We start from the raw sequence: 15,654 nt of genomic DNA, 5'->3' as shown, positions 1-15,654 counted from the left end.
TGCAGGGGATCGAGGCGAAGTGGAGATGGTGGGGTACGAGAAAGAAGACATCGGTTTTGCCACGCCGGAGGATACCGTGTCGGTGCAGTCGACGGGATCAGGTGAGGTGTTACAGTCGGTAGCGGGCTAGTCCACGAGCTCCAGTTCTCGCAGCTTTTCCTCTTCCTCCTCTTCCTCTTCTCTGTCGTCGCAGGCGTCCGAAGTCAGTAGTTTGACTAGGGCGAGGAAGCGGGCGACTAAATTCGCCAAGAGGGTCGGCGAGTCAGCAGAAGAGGCGGAAGAGGCGCAGGCGGCTTAGTGAGGAAGCTCGCAGGGCCAAGAAACGCAGCGATTTGCCCGGGGTTGTTCACTGCGACTACACTGCAGTGATGCGGGGGCTGCAGGATAGCTGCCGCAGGAAGATTCGCAGAGGGGACTTCGTGGATGTGGTCGTCTTGGCGAAGGAAGCGAAGAAGGAGTATAAGTCGGCGGCTGCAAAGAAGGGCATCGGGGTGAGGCCTTCCGTACCTTCGATAACTGGCTGTCCGGTTTTCAGGTCTTCGCGGCGTGTTACCTGGAAGATAGGCCGGACGAGCACATGAACGTGATTCGGTACCTGCATCTCATACATGATATGCAGCGCACATCTTCGGGCTCAGAGTGGCGTAGGTATGACCAGGAATTCAGGGAGAAGCAGGACGGTTTGCAGGTCATGGACTTTGGGTTCAAGGACGTTTAGGTCTGGCTCAAAGTCACTCGAGGGTCGCAGCAGGCGGAGGAGCCCCGGAAACCAGGGGCGGACGGGCACCGCGCAGGGTCGTCCGCCCAAGGGTCCGGCGCGGACGGTGGATCGGCCAAACCAGGTAGGTCGGCCGTCCATGCAGGGGGGCGAGCCGCCACAAAAGGAAATGTTTCGCGTTTAACAACGCGGCCTGTTCCTTCGGCAAGCAGTGTCGTTTTCGACACTTGTGCTTGCAATACGGCGGATCCCACCCAGCCTCCTCCTGCTTCAAAGGCAGTCGTCAAGGTGCTTGGGGTAAGCAAACTTATCCCAGGCAGGCCGCGGGCGGGAGCGCTCCACAGAGCTCCAACGCCAATTAATTTAGAGACGATGGGCAAGTGGTTAAATTGGTATCCAAATAAGGCGGATGCGAAATTTCTGTTTTCCGGTTTTAGTTTTGGTTATCGCTTGCCTGTTGCGAGCGAGGTGTCGGTTCAGGCCCAGCGGAACCTCCAGTCTGCCCGAGCCTTGCCGTTGGTGCTGAGGGAGAAAGTAGATAAGGAGGTCAGGTTGGGCAGGATGGAGGGACCGTTCATCGCACCCCCGCTGGATGGTTTGGTCATCTCTCCCGTGGGGGTGGTTCCCAAGAAGACTCCAGGCGCTTTCCGGCTCATTCAGCATCTTTCTTACCCGTCGGGGGCGTCGGTCAATGACGCAATACCGCCGGCTCATTGCTCGTGGTGTATCAGTCGTTTGACGAGGCGTTGGAGTTGGTCCGCAGTTACGGGACTGGGGCCCTCATGGCTAAGATTGATGTTGAGTCCGCTTTTCGGTTGCTGCCGCTACATCCGGACTCATTCCGTTTTATGGGTTTCCGGATTGGAGCGGAGTATTTCATCGATAAATGTTTGCCGATGGGATGTTCCGTTTCCTGCTCGTTTTTCGAGCGGTTTAGCACGTTTCTACATTGGTGCGTGGAGTCTTCGTCAGGGGGTCACGGGGTCACCCATTACCTCGATGACTTTGTGTGTGCGGGTCCGGCATATTCTTCACATTGCGGCGACTTGCTTTTCAGCATTCGAGCGCTGTTTTTCCACTTCGGCGTTCCTGTAGCCGAGGAGAAAACAGAGGGCCCGGCCTCCTGTTTGTCCTTTTTGGGGATTGAGATTGACACAGTGGCAGGATCGTGTCGGCTGCCTCGGGACAAGGTGGTGAAGCTCCACGACCCTATTTGCCGGTTCGTGGGGTCGCGTAAGGTCACACTGCGGCAGGCGCAGTCCTTGCTGGGCATGTTGAACTTTGCTTGTCGGGTAATCCCGATGGGCAGGGTTTTCTGCCGGAAGCTAGAAAGGGCGACGGTGGGGTGTGCCAGACCACACCATTTCGTGCGATTGTCCTCCGAGATTAAGAGGGATTTGGCCGTATGGGCCTCGTTCCTGGAGGACTTCAACGGGGTGTGTATATGGCAGGCCCCAATGGTGGACAGCGCTAGGTTGCAGCTGTTCACCGATGCAGCGGGTGCCTCTTGTATTCGGTTGCTATCTGGAGGGATCTTGATGCGTGGCCTCGTGGCCGGCGGAATGGCATCGCGAAGGTTTCACTAAGGACCTTTTGCTTCTGGAGCTTTTCCCCATTATGGTGGCGCTGGAGGTCTGGGGCGATCGGCTGGCTCATCGCAGCATCTTGTTTAGATGTGACAATTTGGGCGTGGTGCATGCGATAAATAACCAGAGGGCGAAGTCACTGGTCGTTCTGCGGGTGCTGGGGCAGTTGCTGTTGACATGCCTACATCAGAACGTGTGGTTTCGCGCGCAGCATGTGCCTGGGCTGGAGAACGGAATTGCTGATGCGTTGTCACGAGGGCAGTGGGAAAGGTTTTGTTTGTTGGCACCCGAGGCCGACGTACATGGTTTTCATTGTCCCGGTTATGTTTGGCAGGTGATCGGGCCGAACTGGGGGGTCTAACGTTGCGGTCAGTCGCGCCAACCACGCTTAAGGCTTACAGGCAAGCTTGTGATTGAGTGGGAGGAGTTTGTTCAAGGACGAAATTCACAAGGTAAGAGCGGGCATCGGATGATGCTTTCTTTTATTTGGCAGCTGTATGTTTCGGGTAGGTCCAGAGCGGTGGTATCCTGGTACTTGGCTGGTATTTCGTTTTTCAGCAAAATAACGGGCGTCCCAGACGTGACGAAAAGTGGGATTCTGCTGAAGGCGATGAAAGGATGGGCGCGAGTTGCGCCGCCGCCGCCTGACAGGAGGCGGCCCATTGATGCGGCCTTGTTGCCGGCTGTCATCAGGGCGGTGGGAGGTGTCGCATCGTCCAGGTTTGAGTCGCTGTTGTTCAGTTTGGCGTTCTCAATGGCTTACCACGGGGCCTTTAGGGTTTCGGAATTGGTAGCGCCTTCTAAGCGAGCAGATTCGCGCATGCTTGTCGGGGACGTGGTGGTGGGTGAGAGGTCCTTGCTTTGCAGATTGCGTCGCTCTAAGACGGACCAAGTGGGGAGAGGTCGATGGGTCACCTTGGTTCCGGCACTTGATGAGAGCATTTGCCCAGGAAGTTTGGCAGTGCAGTATGAGGCAGTACGGCCTGACGGTCGGGGGTCATGGCTGCTGCATTATGACGGGCTGCCGATGACGAAGTATCAATTTCGTTGGATGCTGGGATGCTGTCTTGCGAGCTTGGGCCTTCCACCCGCTGCGTTCGGGACGCATTCCTTCGGCATAGGGGCTGCGACGTCGGCTGCGGCGGTGGGATTTTCCATGGCTGAGATCCAGGCGGTGGGGCGATGGAAGTCGTCAAGTTACAGACGGTATATTCGCCCCGTTGCATGAGATGTTGGCTCGCGCGTACTTTTTGTTCAATTGCAGTTGTTTAATCATGTTCTTACAGTTCAGTACGTTATGGTGTTGTGCGTTTGTTTGTCTTCCCGTTTTTTATCCTACTCAGGGATTAGCTACTTGCCATTGCGGGCATGAGCCGGCAGCAGGGGTCTGGAGTTATTTTGCGATTTTTTGCCTGACTTGACGGACTGAATTCTAATCCACAATTCGGCTAATCTGTTCTAATCAGAGTCCCTCAGCAGGTCTTTACGCTTTCACCTCCAGCTGAGTTCTTACATGTTTTACCCCTTTTTTACCCCCCCCCCCCCTTTATTTTCTTAATTTTGTTTTCATCTTTCCCATTTGTGTGTTCATGTTTTGCTTCAAATTGGCAGGAAGCTCGTGCAGATCGGCTAGGCCGAGACTGCTGCAATATGCGGAAACAAAATTTTTCTTTTTGGCAGATCCTTCAGGTTAATGCAGTAAATTAAACAATGGTATAGATGATTAGTAACCAATTTTACCCCCTTTTCCTCCTCTTCAGGTTGGTTGGAAGATGACTTGTCTATTTGGGTGGTTGGCCACTCTTATGTGTATTGGGCCGCCCAGTTTTTGGCCTCGGAGGGGGCTCAGATGTTTCCAAGGGCTCGAGGAGTTCGTTGGGATGATGTGGACGGAGTTGAGAAGTAGACTAGTCAGTCAGGCCGGCAAGCATGGAGTCCCTATGGTGTTGGTTGTCCATTTAGGTGGCAACGACCTGGGGAAGAGGACTTCTTTGGAGATGCGGTGGGCCATGATACAGGATCTGGCAAGTGTGGCCGCAGCATGGACCAATTGTGTATTGGTGTTCTCCTTGATGGTGCCAAGGTTGAGTTGGCTAGGTGTGGCGGACGGTCGCGTAATTGATGAGGCCAGAAAGAAGGTGAATGGGGCGGTGGCGAAGTGGGTGCTGTCCCACGGAGGCAAGGTAGTTCGCCACCCTAGGATTCTGTTCCGAGACAGTCACCTTTTTCGGCCTGATGGTGTGCATCTATCCAATGAGGGGATGATGCTTTTACTGGAGGATCTGTTCCTAGTGTTGCAGGAGTTAGGGTGAGGTTATGGTGGCGGTGCGAAGAATCTGGGGAGGAGTCTTTCGCTGTTGGCAGAAAAGAACGGCAGTTTGTAGCTGTATGGTAAGCTGTAGTGATTTACAGTTTGATTTGGTTTAGGTGCACTCACCTCCATCGATTTATTGGCCGCTCGACCACCCGACCGGGAGGCAGCGGAATGGGCACCCATCAGGGTGGGTAGTCACTGTGGGGGTTGAGCTAGCACCTATTACCATTTTTGATAGTTTGTAGTTAAATTAGGATGGTTTTGATTTTAGCATTTTAAGGTTAGCGTCAGTTTAATAGAGCCGTTCTTTTTTCTGCCACCATATGCCGGCTGGATCGGCATCTTAACAAAGTTTTATTTACAGGTTTGCTTTGGTTAGGGTCAAATAAATAGCTAGCAATTTTTCTGCCAAATTCAAGTCTCCGTGTCTTTATTTCTTGGTATTAGAGGTAACGAATGCTTTACTTAGAATGAAGGGGTCCACCAAATGTCACTAGGATGTTTAGGAGAGAGAATTGACAGCATAGGAAAGGAATGAGTTAGACATCTTGTGAGGGGTGGACCTAGCTGGAAGGAAAGTACAGCCCTTTGGAAAAGGGGAGGGTTAGTATATATAGGGCAGGATAGCCATTTTCTCTCTCTCTCTCTCTTGTTGTTGAAATTGCCTTCCCGCCCTCCCGCCCTGTTGGTAGAGGTTCTGGCATGGAGTGCCTTGGCATTGAATTGTTGGCTGGTTTTATCGTTGGCTATTTATTGGCGGAAAAGAACGGCAGTTTGTAGTTGTATGGTAAGCTGTAGTGATTTACAGTTTGATTTAGTTTAGGTGCACTCACCTCCATCGACTTATTGGCCGCTCGACCACCCGACCGGGAGGCAGCAGAATGGGAACCCATCAGGGTGGGTAGTCACTGTGGGGGTTGAGCTAGCACCTATTAGCGTTTTTGATAGTTTGTAGTAAAATTAGGATGGTTTTGATTTTAGCATTTTAAGGTTAGCGTCAGTTTAATAGAGCAGTTCTTTTTTCTGCCACCATATGCTGGCTGGATCGGCATCTTAACAAAGTTTTCATTTACAGGTTTGCTTTGGTTAGGGTCAAATAAATAGCTAGCAATTTTTCTGCCAAATTCAAGTCTCCGTGTCTTTATTTCTGGGTATTAGAGGTAACAAATGCTTTACTTAGAATGAAGGGGTCCACCAAATGTCACTAGGATGTTCAATACTCCCTGGCTTGGTCTCAAAACTGTACAGACGTTATTGTTTCAGTAGTTGAGTAATCGCTGAATGAAATATATATGTGTCCTTGTTTAGTTGAGAGGGCTTGGCACAGGATAATTTCTCTGGCGGCGTTCATTCACCTATACTAGCCTAGAGTGTGCTTCACTCCACTTTGATCCCCAAGATCTACTTTGAAAGTTCCAAATCACACTTGTTTTATAGCTAAAGGGGTGTACTCACGGAGCGATATTCTAAGCAATCTGACTAGATTGCTTAGAATATCAGCATGATCGCTCTGTGTGTAGCCCCCTCAGCGATAGCGATGCGCGGCCCCGCACATCGCTATCACTGCTGCTAGATTGGCCTGCATGCAGGCCAATCTAGCGAATCGCTCACTTCACCCGCTGGGTGAAGTGAGCGGTCCCCCGTCTCCTCCCGCACGCTCAGCACAGATCGCACTGTGCTGAGCGGCGGGAGAGATGTGTGCTGAGCGGTTCACTCAGCACACATCTCTCCTGCATCGGCCCGTCTATATGGGCCTTAAGACTTCAGTTTTGATGAATGCCTGCAGAGTACTGTAGATTATTGACAATGTTTAATGTTCTGAAAGGGTGTGAATAACTTTCCACAGGCCTGTCTCAGCAGTCACTGGCAAGCTGAACCTCTGCTGCCTTAGTCCTCCTCCTCACTGAAAATAGCCTGCACTCTAAGGTCATATTGATATTTGTTCCTAGATCCCTGCCTTCAGTGAAACCTCCTGAGCCAATTCATAAGTGTATTTTAGCTGGATATATACTGTGTATGAGTTTGACCTTTAGGGAAGTCCTAAAGCAGGGATGGGGAACCTTCATCCCTCCAGCTGTTGTTAAACTACACATCCCAGCATGCCATGCAACAGTTTATAGCAAATCTATTGCAAGGCATGCTGGTATGCAGTGGCGTAACTACTGCCCCCGCACCCCTCGCGGTGGCTCGGGAGCGAAGGGCTGCGGGGGCGCCACTGATTTAGCGCAGATTGACATGCGGTCTCCTTCCCTCCGCTGCTGCCTGCTGTAAGGAGGGACACGGAAGGCACAGAGCGCACCTCTCCTGTGTCCCTCCTGGGTCTCCGGCGGCGGCGGGTCTGTTAAAGGAAGTGCCGTTCGTGAGCTCTGATTGGCTCACGAACCGGCACTTCCTTTAACACAGGGGTGGGGAACCTCCGGCCCGCGGGCCGTATACGGCCCGCGAAGCCGTTTGGTCCGGCCCACCAGCTTGTCAGTGAGACACGCTGCCGCTCAGTCTGGCGGCAGCATGTCTCAGCTGTCAGAATAGGGAGACGGAGGAGAGCGCGGCTGTGTCGAGTGGGACCAGCGGCGTGTAGTACTTCAAACCAGCCGCCGGTCCGTGAGCCAATCAGAGCTCGCGGACCGGCAGCCAATCAGGAGCTGCGGCTGCCGGTCGGCGAGCTCTGATTGGCTCTCGAACCGGCGGCTGATTTGAAGTATTACACGCCGCCGCTTTCACCCGACAGCCGCGCTCTCCTCCGTCCATGGTAAGCAGCACGGAGGGGAGAGGGGGGAGGACATCTGTATACCTGGCACTGTGGGGGCATCTGTATACCTGGCACTGTGGGGGCATCTGTATACCTGGCACTGTGGGGGCATCTGTATACCTGGCACTGCGGGGGGAATCTGTATACCTGGCACTGTGGGGGCATTTGTATACCTGGCACTGCGGGGGGAATCTGTATACCTGGCACTGTGGGGGCATTTGTATACCTGGCACTGTGGGGGCATCTGTATACCTGGCACTGTGGGGGCATCTGTATACCTCGCACTGTGAGGGGCATCTGTATACCTGGCACTGTGAGGGGCATCTGTATACCTGGCACTGTGGGGGCATCTGTATACCTGGCACTGTGGGGGCATCTGTATACCTGGCACTGTGGGGGCATTTGTATACCAGGCACTGCGGGGGGAATCTGTATACCTGGCACTGTGGGGGCATCTGAATACCTGGCACTGTGGGGGCAATTGTGGATCGGGCACCGCACTATTGGGGGCATATGTGTATCACGTCCCATTTTAACTGGCCACACCCATTTTTTTGGCGCGTGCTCGCCTCCGGCGCGCACACACAGTACCTCTAAGGGGCAGACCTACTGGGGGGCAGGGTAATTTTTTAAGTTGAGAATTTTTGTATGGCCCCCGAAGGATTTTACAAATATCCAAATGGCCCTCGGTAGAAAAAAGGTTCCCCACCCCTGCTTTAACACATCCACTGCCGCCGGAGACCCAGGAGGGACACAGGAGAGGCGCGCGCTGTGCCCTCCGTGTCCCTAGAAAACACAAAACGGGGGGGGGCACTGGGGGAGCGTCACAGGCATGCGCAGACTGAGACTGACTGGCGGGTGCCACTCCGGACTTCCCCCCTCCACGGCATTATAGTGTTCTCTCACCTCCCCTGTCCTGTATATAGACTGCTCACCTGGTCCGCTCACCTGGGCCGCCCAGGTAATCAGTCTATATCCAGGACAGGGGAGGTGAGAGAACACTATATTGCCGTGGAGGAGGGGGGGGGGGGAGTCCGGAGCGGCACCCGCCAGTCAGTCTCTGCGCATGCCTGTGGGGAGCAAATGCGGCACAGTGGGAGGGGGGCATATAATGTGGCACTGAGGGGGCAAATGTGGCACTGGGGGGGTATATTTGCATTGGGGGCACGTGAGTACCTGGCATGAAACCCCTGGCAATGAGCATGACACCCAGTGCATGAAACCCCTGGCAACGAGCATGACACCTAGTGCATGAAACCCCTGGCAACGAGCATGACACCCTGAGCATGAAAATCCCTGGCACCGTGCATGGAACCAAGAGCATGAAACCCCTGGCAACGAGCAGGTATTTTAATTTAAAAGTAATTAGAAGCCTTACTGTAGGACTTAATGTGTAATGGGCATTACGGTGTGTGGCATAATGTATCACGGACATTTTGGTGGTGTCATAATGTGTCACAGGCATTACGGTGTGTGGCATACTATATCACAGGCATTGTGGTATGTGGTATAATGGTTCAGGGGCATTGCAGTGTGGCATAATGTATAACGGGCATTACGGTGTGTGACATAGGGTATAACGGGCATTGCGGTATGTGTCACAGGTATTACGGTGTATGGTATACTATATCACGGGCTTTGTGATATGTGGTATAATAATGTCTCAGGGTCATTGTAGTGTGTGGCATAATGTATCACGGACATTGTGGTGTGTGTAATAATGTGTCAGGCATTACGGTGTGTTGTATACTATATCACGGGCATTGTGGTATGTGGTATAATGTCTCAGGGTCATTGCAGTGTGTGTCATAATGTGTCACAGGCATGGTATGTGGTATAATGTATCAGGGGCATTGCAGTGTGTAGCATAATGTATAACGGGCATTGCGATTCCTGTCATAATGTGTCACAGGCATTACGGTGTGTGGCATAATGTGTCGGGGGCATTACAGTGTGTGCATATTGTGTCATGTGCATTATTGTGTGCGGCATAATGTCTAAGGGCCATTGCAGTATGTGGCATAATGTATACTGGGCATTACTATAAGGAGGAAAAATGACAAATAATGTAAGGGGCTTGAATCAGGATTATTTTTCTTTCCTGTGTGGCTAACGTCTGGGCGTGCAGTTTGCAAAACTGGGGTATAAGGTAGTCTTTTGCTGCAATACCACGCCCCTTTATGCGAAGCCACGCCCATTCCAATGAAGCCACACACCCTTTTTGCGACGCACGCGCTTTGGTGCGCGCATATTTATCCCTTTAATAGTGCCAATTATGGGGGATGGGGGGGGGGGGGGGCGCCAAAGAATTTTTTGGCTTGGGTGAGAAAAATTTCTAGTTACGCCACTGCTGGTATGTGTAGTTCAACAACAGCTGGAGGGCTGAAGGTTCCCCATCCCTGTTCTAAAGAGACATCTAAAAGCAGTAGGGATTCACGCCTGACATCAGTTCATATGGGAAGTACCCAGTGGATTCATCCTTAGTGCAGCTATAAGAATGCACTAAATGGCAAATATTCCTACTACACTGTGTTCTGCACCAGGGGACCAAGTTGCCCATCTATATAAAGGATGTAACATATACTGTAGCTTTTGTGCAGTCAGCATATGCTTTAAAAGCCTGAGAGGCAGTGGGTTGGGGGCCAAACGGGGAACCAGCGCATGCTGACTGCTCAAAACCTATAGTAAGATCCTATCAATTATATAGAAAGTCAGTTGAGGGGTGAACTTTGGATATGATAATGATTATTATTATAATGTTGGTTATTATAATGTTACTGGTTGTATGGTGTACCTCCGCCCTTGTTCCTATATTGTAGTACTATATCCCAGCAAGGTAGCACATCCCATTATAAGAAGCTACAGTAGGGTGTGCAGTCCAGACCACCTCCCCACAACATTTATCCAGTGCCATGCACAAGGTATCCATTTGGCAGGTCAACCCTACTTAGGTCAACAGTCACTAGGTCGACCACTATTGGTCGACATTGACATGGTCAACATGGACAAATGGTTGACATGTGAAAATGGTAAACAAAGGACAGCTCGACACATGAAAAGGTGGACATGGCATTTTTTATAAATAATTGACTTTTATCTTTTTCATAATTTATTATTTACGTGGACTATGATTTGGTATAGTAACCTGTGCGAGGCACCTTGCCCGCAGCATGGCTATCGAAGCGAGGCAGGTAAAGGGACATGGTACTCTAATTGAGATTCCTGGTCATGTTATGGAAAAATTACACCAAAAACAGTTCAAAATTCTATGTTAACCTTTTCATGCGTCGAACTGTCCCACGTCGACCATTTCATGTGTCGACTATTTGCCCATGTCGATCATGTCAATGTCGACCAATAGTGGTCAACCTAATGACTGTCGACCTTAACATGGTCGACCATGCATACCAGGACCCATGCACAATTGTACCATCTGCACCACTGCCCATTACAAGAAAACTAGCCCAAACCCTCTAATGTGTACACTAGTTGTTTTCATTGCCATTTAGTAATGAATATATTGTGAAGCGGATATTGTTTTATTATTGTTTATATATATATATATATATATATATATATATATCCACAAAGAAGGAGTGGCACTCGTGGGACTTCAGTCAAACAACAAAGGACACAGCAGTCACTAGTTGGGTCTAATCGACGTTTCGATAATTTAATATCGTCATCCTGAAGACGATATTAAATTATCGAAACGTCGATTAGACCCAACTAGTGACCGCTGTGTCCTTTGTTGTTTGACTGAAGTCCCACGAGTGCCACTCCTTCTTTGTGGATATACATGGTCCTTGGATCACTTGAGGAGGCACCGGGGCAATTGTGTTTGTGTTTGAGAGTGCCGGTCCCCACATCGTACTATATATATATATATATATATATATATATATATATATATATATATATATTTGAAATCCAGAGGTCTTTGTAACATACATTTGCAAATAAATGACAAAGCCACCAATCCCTGAAAAGGCTCCTCTGATATGCTGGTGGTCCCTACCTCTAGGTCTGGGCCTGGGGTGCACAACCCCACAAACCAGCAAAGGCCCAAGGGCAGCGCTATGCGAGAAGGTAAAGTGTTAGTAAGTGTTAATATATACAAAGTTAAAAGGATGGGGTGGATCTATTTAGGGCGCTCCCGGCTGCTGAAAATGTGTAGCTCTAGAAAGAATACACCACTCTCCAAATCAATCTAGAAACATGCACAATTTCAGCAGACACTTATATTCAAAGTATATCAAGGTTTCTTTAGGTGGTTCTAGGAATAACAACGTACCTCAACTCACAGCTCAGAAGGTGCTCTCAATCACATAAAGGGATCTTTCAACATCCACAAGTACAAACGATATGTAGAACTTGAAAACACCAAGCTCATGAAATCCCTGGCAACAAGCATTACCCTCTAGCAACGAGCATGACAACCAGTGCATGAAACCCCTGGCAACGAATATTACCACCTGACAACAATCTTGAAACCCAGCACATGTATCATGTTATGCTCTGGCAACAAGCATAACACCTACCGCGTGAAACCCCAATCAGAGCTCACGAACGGGCACTTCATTTAACAGACACGCCGCTGCCGCCGGAGACCCAGGAGGGACAAACAGGAGAGGCACGCACTGTGACCTCCGTGTCCTTCCCAAAACAGCTGCACTAGGGGGCCACAGCCGCTGTGGTCGTTTGGAGGTGCAGGGCGGAGCCCCCTGAAGCAGTGCACCTCCAAGTGACCGCAGTGGCTGCAGCCCTCTAGTTACGCCAGTGAATTAACCACAATATTATTTAAAAAACACTTATTAAAAATATATTGAACATGCATTGATCACATGAAAAAATACAATTAAAACATCAATAATTAATTACATTACAGTAAAACTTATATTAAAAGGGCTCTTTTAGAATAATTCCTTTAGTAAATATTAACCATTCCAAGCCAGCTGAAAGTGCATTAGTACTGAATACAGTTAATGGTCAATGATTTAAAGGCGGAAATATCTTAATACTTGATCTAAATAATTGTCCACATTGACTTCTGCTGGTAGTGTACAGTATGTCTCTTATATGGGGTATGTAGCTCCTCAGCTCATACAAAAACTTACATTCCTGATACACTGAAGTAGTAACAGGAGTGTAGCGAGTCACTGTAGTTACCTACCCATCACATCACGTTACTGAATGATGCATGGAATAGATGCTACATAGCTTACTGTATTGCACTTTACAATCACTGTAATCTTTCCCTGCAGGTCGCATTAAGGGAGACATTTTGATTGACCTCAGTAATGGATCCTTCATTCATCATCTCTATACAGCCAGTCAATTTTTCAAGCAGATCCTTGTGCTGAAGTGCTCTGAGCAATGTATGATGGAGCTGAACAAATATATTAACACACATACAGGAGCGTTTGATTGGGATCACCTAGAACAATATGCTAAAGGCAAAGAAGGAAACAGGTAATGTATCTGCCCAAACCTCTCTCTACCTAAGAGTAAACCCATACCTCCCAACATGACCCTCTCCAGGAGGGACAGAATGATCTGCTCCTGGACTTCCCACTTAATTTATGATTGCCAGCACCTGTGCAGAAACGCCTTTCTTATCCCTTACCTGCTCAACACAGGTGATGGCAATCATAAATTAGGAGAAAAGTCCAGAAGCAGAGCATTGTGTCCCTCCTGGAGAGGGTCATGTTGGGAGATATGATAAACCCAGTGTCAGTACACACTACACTTTATGCTTGGGCTGAAAAAAATACCCCCTGTTGTTCAGGTACATGCCAGGGTCTACTGGAACATGTAGTTCACCAGACTTAGCTAACATTAATAAATCCCTAGAGTATTTATTTAAAAAAAAATATTTGCCTAAACCACTCGGTTTCAACTTTAATCCAAATCCGCATGGAATCTTCTCTACTCTCCTGAAAAGAAACAAATCCATTGTGAATGACTTGAATTTGCTACAGGTGGAGTCTAGACATAAATTAATGAATTGGGGCCTTGCAGCAAATATCTAATCTGTAGGGCTTTACTCTGATTGGTTGCTGCATGGGAAAGTCACACTTGTCTGTTCACCTATCCACCTCTTGTGGTCAATGAATGAACATACTTTTAAGGCAATTAAGGTGTTGGTTGCTACACTTGCTGGGGATGCAGTATCTGCATTAGTAGGATCCATCCCCGTCTATAGCACTGATGCTTGATACTCATTTTAGTCTGCTGTACTTAAAAAAAAAAGTCACCTACTTTTGTAAAAATTAAGTAGTCAGTAATGAAATCTAGTGTAACCCTGGCTTTCCTTGGATATTCTGATGTGAGTCAGATTTTCAGCTAGGGTTATCAAACATTATAAATATTTCTAATTATATAAAGGGAGCTAACATGAGATCTGTTTATTGAGAGATCTCAACACAGGACACATGGACACCCTCTGAGGTTAGAGGACAGGAAATTTCATACACAATGTAGGAGGGGGGTTTTCACCGTAAGGGCAGGAATTCTTTGCCAGAAAAGGTAGTAATGGAGGACTCAGTCAATAAATGTAAAAACGGGTCAGATAAATTTCTAACTGATAAAGATATCCAAGGATATAACATCTAAAATGAATGTATTTTAGAAAAACCATGCATTCTAGTTGTCAGCTAAACTAAAAATGGTTTTCACTTGAGTCACTTGAGTAAATCTATGGTTATATGGAGAATAGTTGTGATCAACAAAAAGGTTGAATTCGATGGATACTGAAGTCCTCATTTTCACCTCATTAACTACTGTATGTTACTATAGGGTCTATTCATGAAGCAGACAAAAGATGAAGAAGTGAGCCTGTGGAGAAGTTGCCCATGGCAACCAACCAGCATTGAAGTAACATTTATAATTTGCATACTATACAATTGTACGGAGCAGGTGGGCATCTTCTCCACAGGCTCACTTCTTCACTTTTTTTGCTGCATCATAAATAGATTCCCTTTGTTACTAAATCTTCCTGTTGGTGCCTCCAACCAATCCTCTATAACAGGTTGCTAGTAATCCACCAGGGGATGACTTGGGTAACCCTACATCCTAGAACTAAAGGATCAGTGAATTATTTCATTAACAACTCTCCCCTAAGTAATTAAACACAAGTATCTCTGTTTGGTCTGTAGCAAGTCAACACACAATATTTCACAGTATCATTTCCATAAGATGATATAGTGGTCCATATTATTCTGTCAGGACATGGATTGTTGATAGCAAATAACATTAAAATAAATCAATGAGTACAAATTTAGGTAAAGATGTAAACATAGGCAGAGTGAAGAACATAGCTAGGAACAGGAAAAGCACAAAGAAAACTCTAAAAGCTACGTATGTGTGCAAATGCTAGGAGCTTAGGAAATAAAATCCCAGAACTAACTGCAATAATGACAAGGGATGATCTACATATTGTGGAAATACAAAGTCATGGTGAAATGAAAATCATGACTGGGACATAGCTATACAGGGATATACTTTATTTAGGAAGGACAGAATGGGAAAAATCGGAGGAGGGGTAGCAATGTATGTAAAAAAAACATAAATACTACCTTAATACAAAGTATTGGAGAAAAAACTGAGGCCCTTTGGGTGACCATAGACACAGGGGAGAAGTCAATTATTCATATTGGTGTGATATACAGGCCACCAGGACAGGAAGAAGAACTGGACAAGAACCTACTGCAAGACATAACTAAAATGGCATTAAAAAGAGAGTTAATAATCATGGGAGACTTTAATCTTCCTGATGTGAACTGGGAGGCATCGGTTGCTAGTTCCACTAAAAGTAGCGACATTTTAAATTCCCTTCAGGGAGCATCCCTCCACCGATTGGTGAGGGAGCCCACTCGGAAAGATGCAATAGTAGACTTAATACTTACAAATGGAGACAGAATATCTGACGTAAAAGTGGTTAAAAACCTGGGATCCAGTGATCATCAAGCAGTATGGTTCAGCATAAAGACAGAGACTGACTCAGCCCATACAAAAACAAAGGTGTTGGAGTTTAGGAAGGCGGATTTTGTAGGGATGGGAAAATGTGTAACCAATTCCTTGGCAGAGTGGAGGAACTTGGAAGCAGTGCAGGAGAGGTGGGAGACATTATAAAGTGCAATATTAAAGGCAACAGACAATTGTATCAAAAGTGTTAGGAAAAACACAAGGAAAAGGAAGCCAGTGTGTTTTGCGAAATGAGTAGCAAATATTGTGAAAGCAAAAAAGATGGCTTTTAGGAAATACTGTATAAGCAGACACAAAATAA

General features: G+C 47.9%; 1 protein-coding gene across 1 annotated transcript in view; it reads left to right on the top strand.

The window, feature by feature from the left end:
- LOC134965625 (indolethylamine N-methyltransferase-like) overlaps window positions 1–15,654 on the top strand; it is a 50,463-nt gene that overhangs the window by 17,200 nt on the left and 17,609 nt on the right. Inside the window, exon 2 of the mRNA XM_063941967.1 lies at window positions 12,632–12,839. Coding sequence (XP_063798037.1) covers window positions 12,632–12,839 — 208 coding nt within the window. The remainder of the gene's footprint in view (window positions 1–12,631; window positions 12,840–15,654) is intronic.

This window comes from Pseudophryne corroboree, chromosome 10 (genome assembly GCF_028390025.1).
Source record: "Pseudophryne corroboree isolate aPseCor3 chromosome 10, aPseCor3.hap2, whole genome shotgun sequence".
Classification (NCBI taxonomy): Eukaryota; Metazoa; Chordata; class Amphibia; order Anura; family Myobatrachidae; genus Pseudophryne; species Pseudophryne corroboree.
This window is presented reverse-complemented; position numbering and strand designations above follow the sequence as displayed.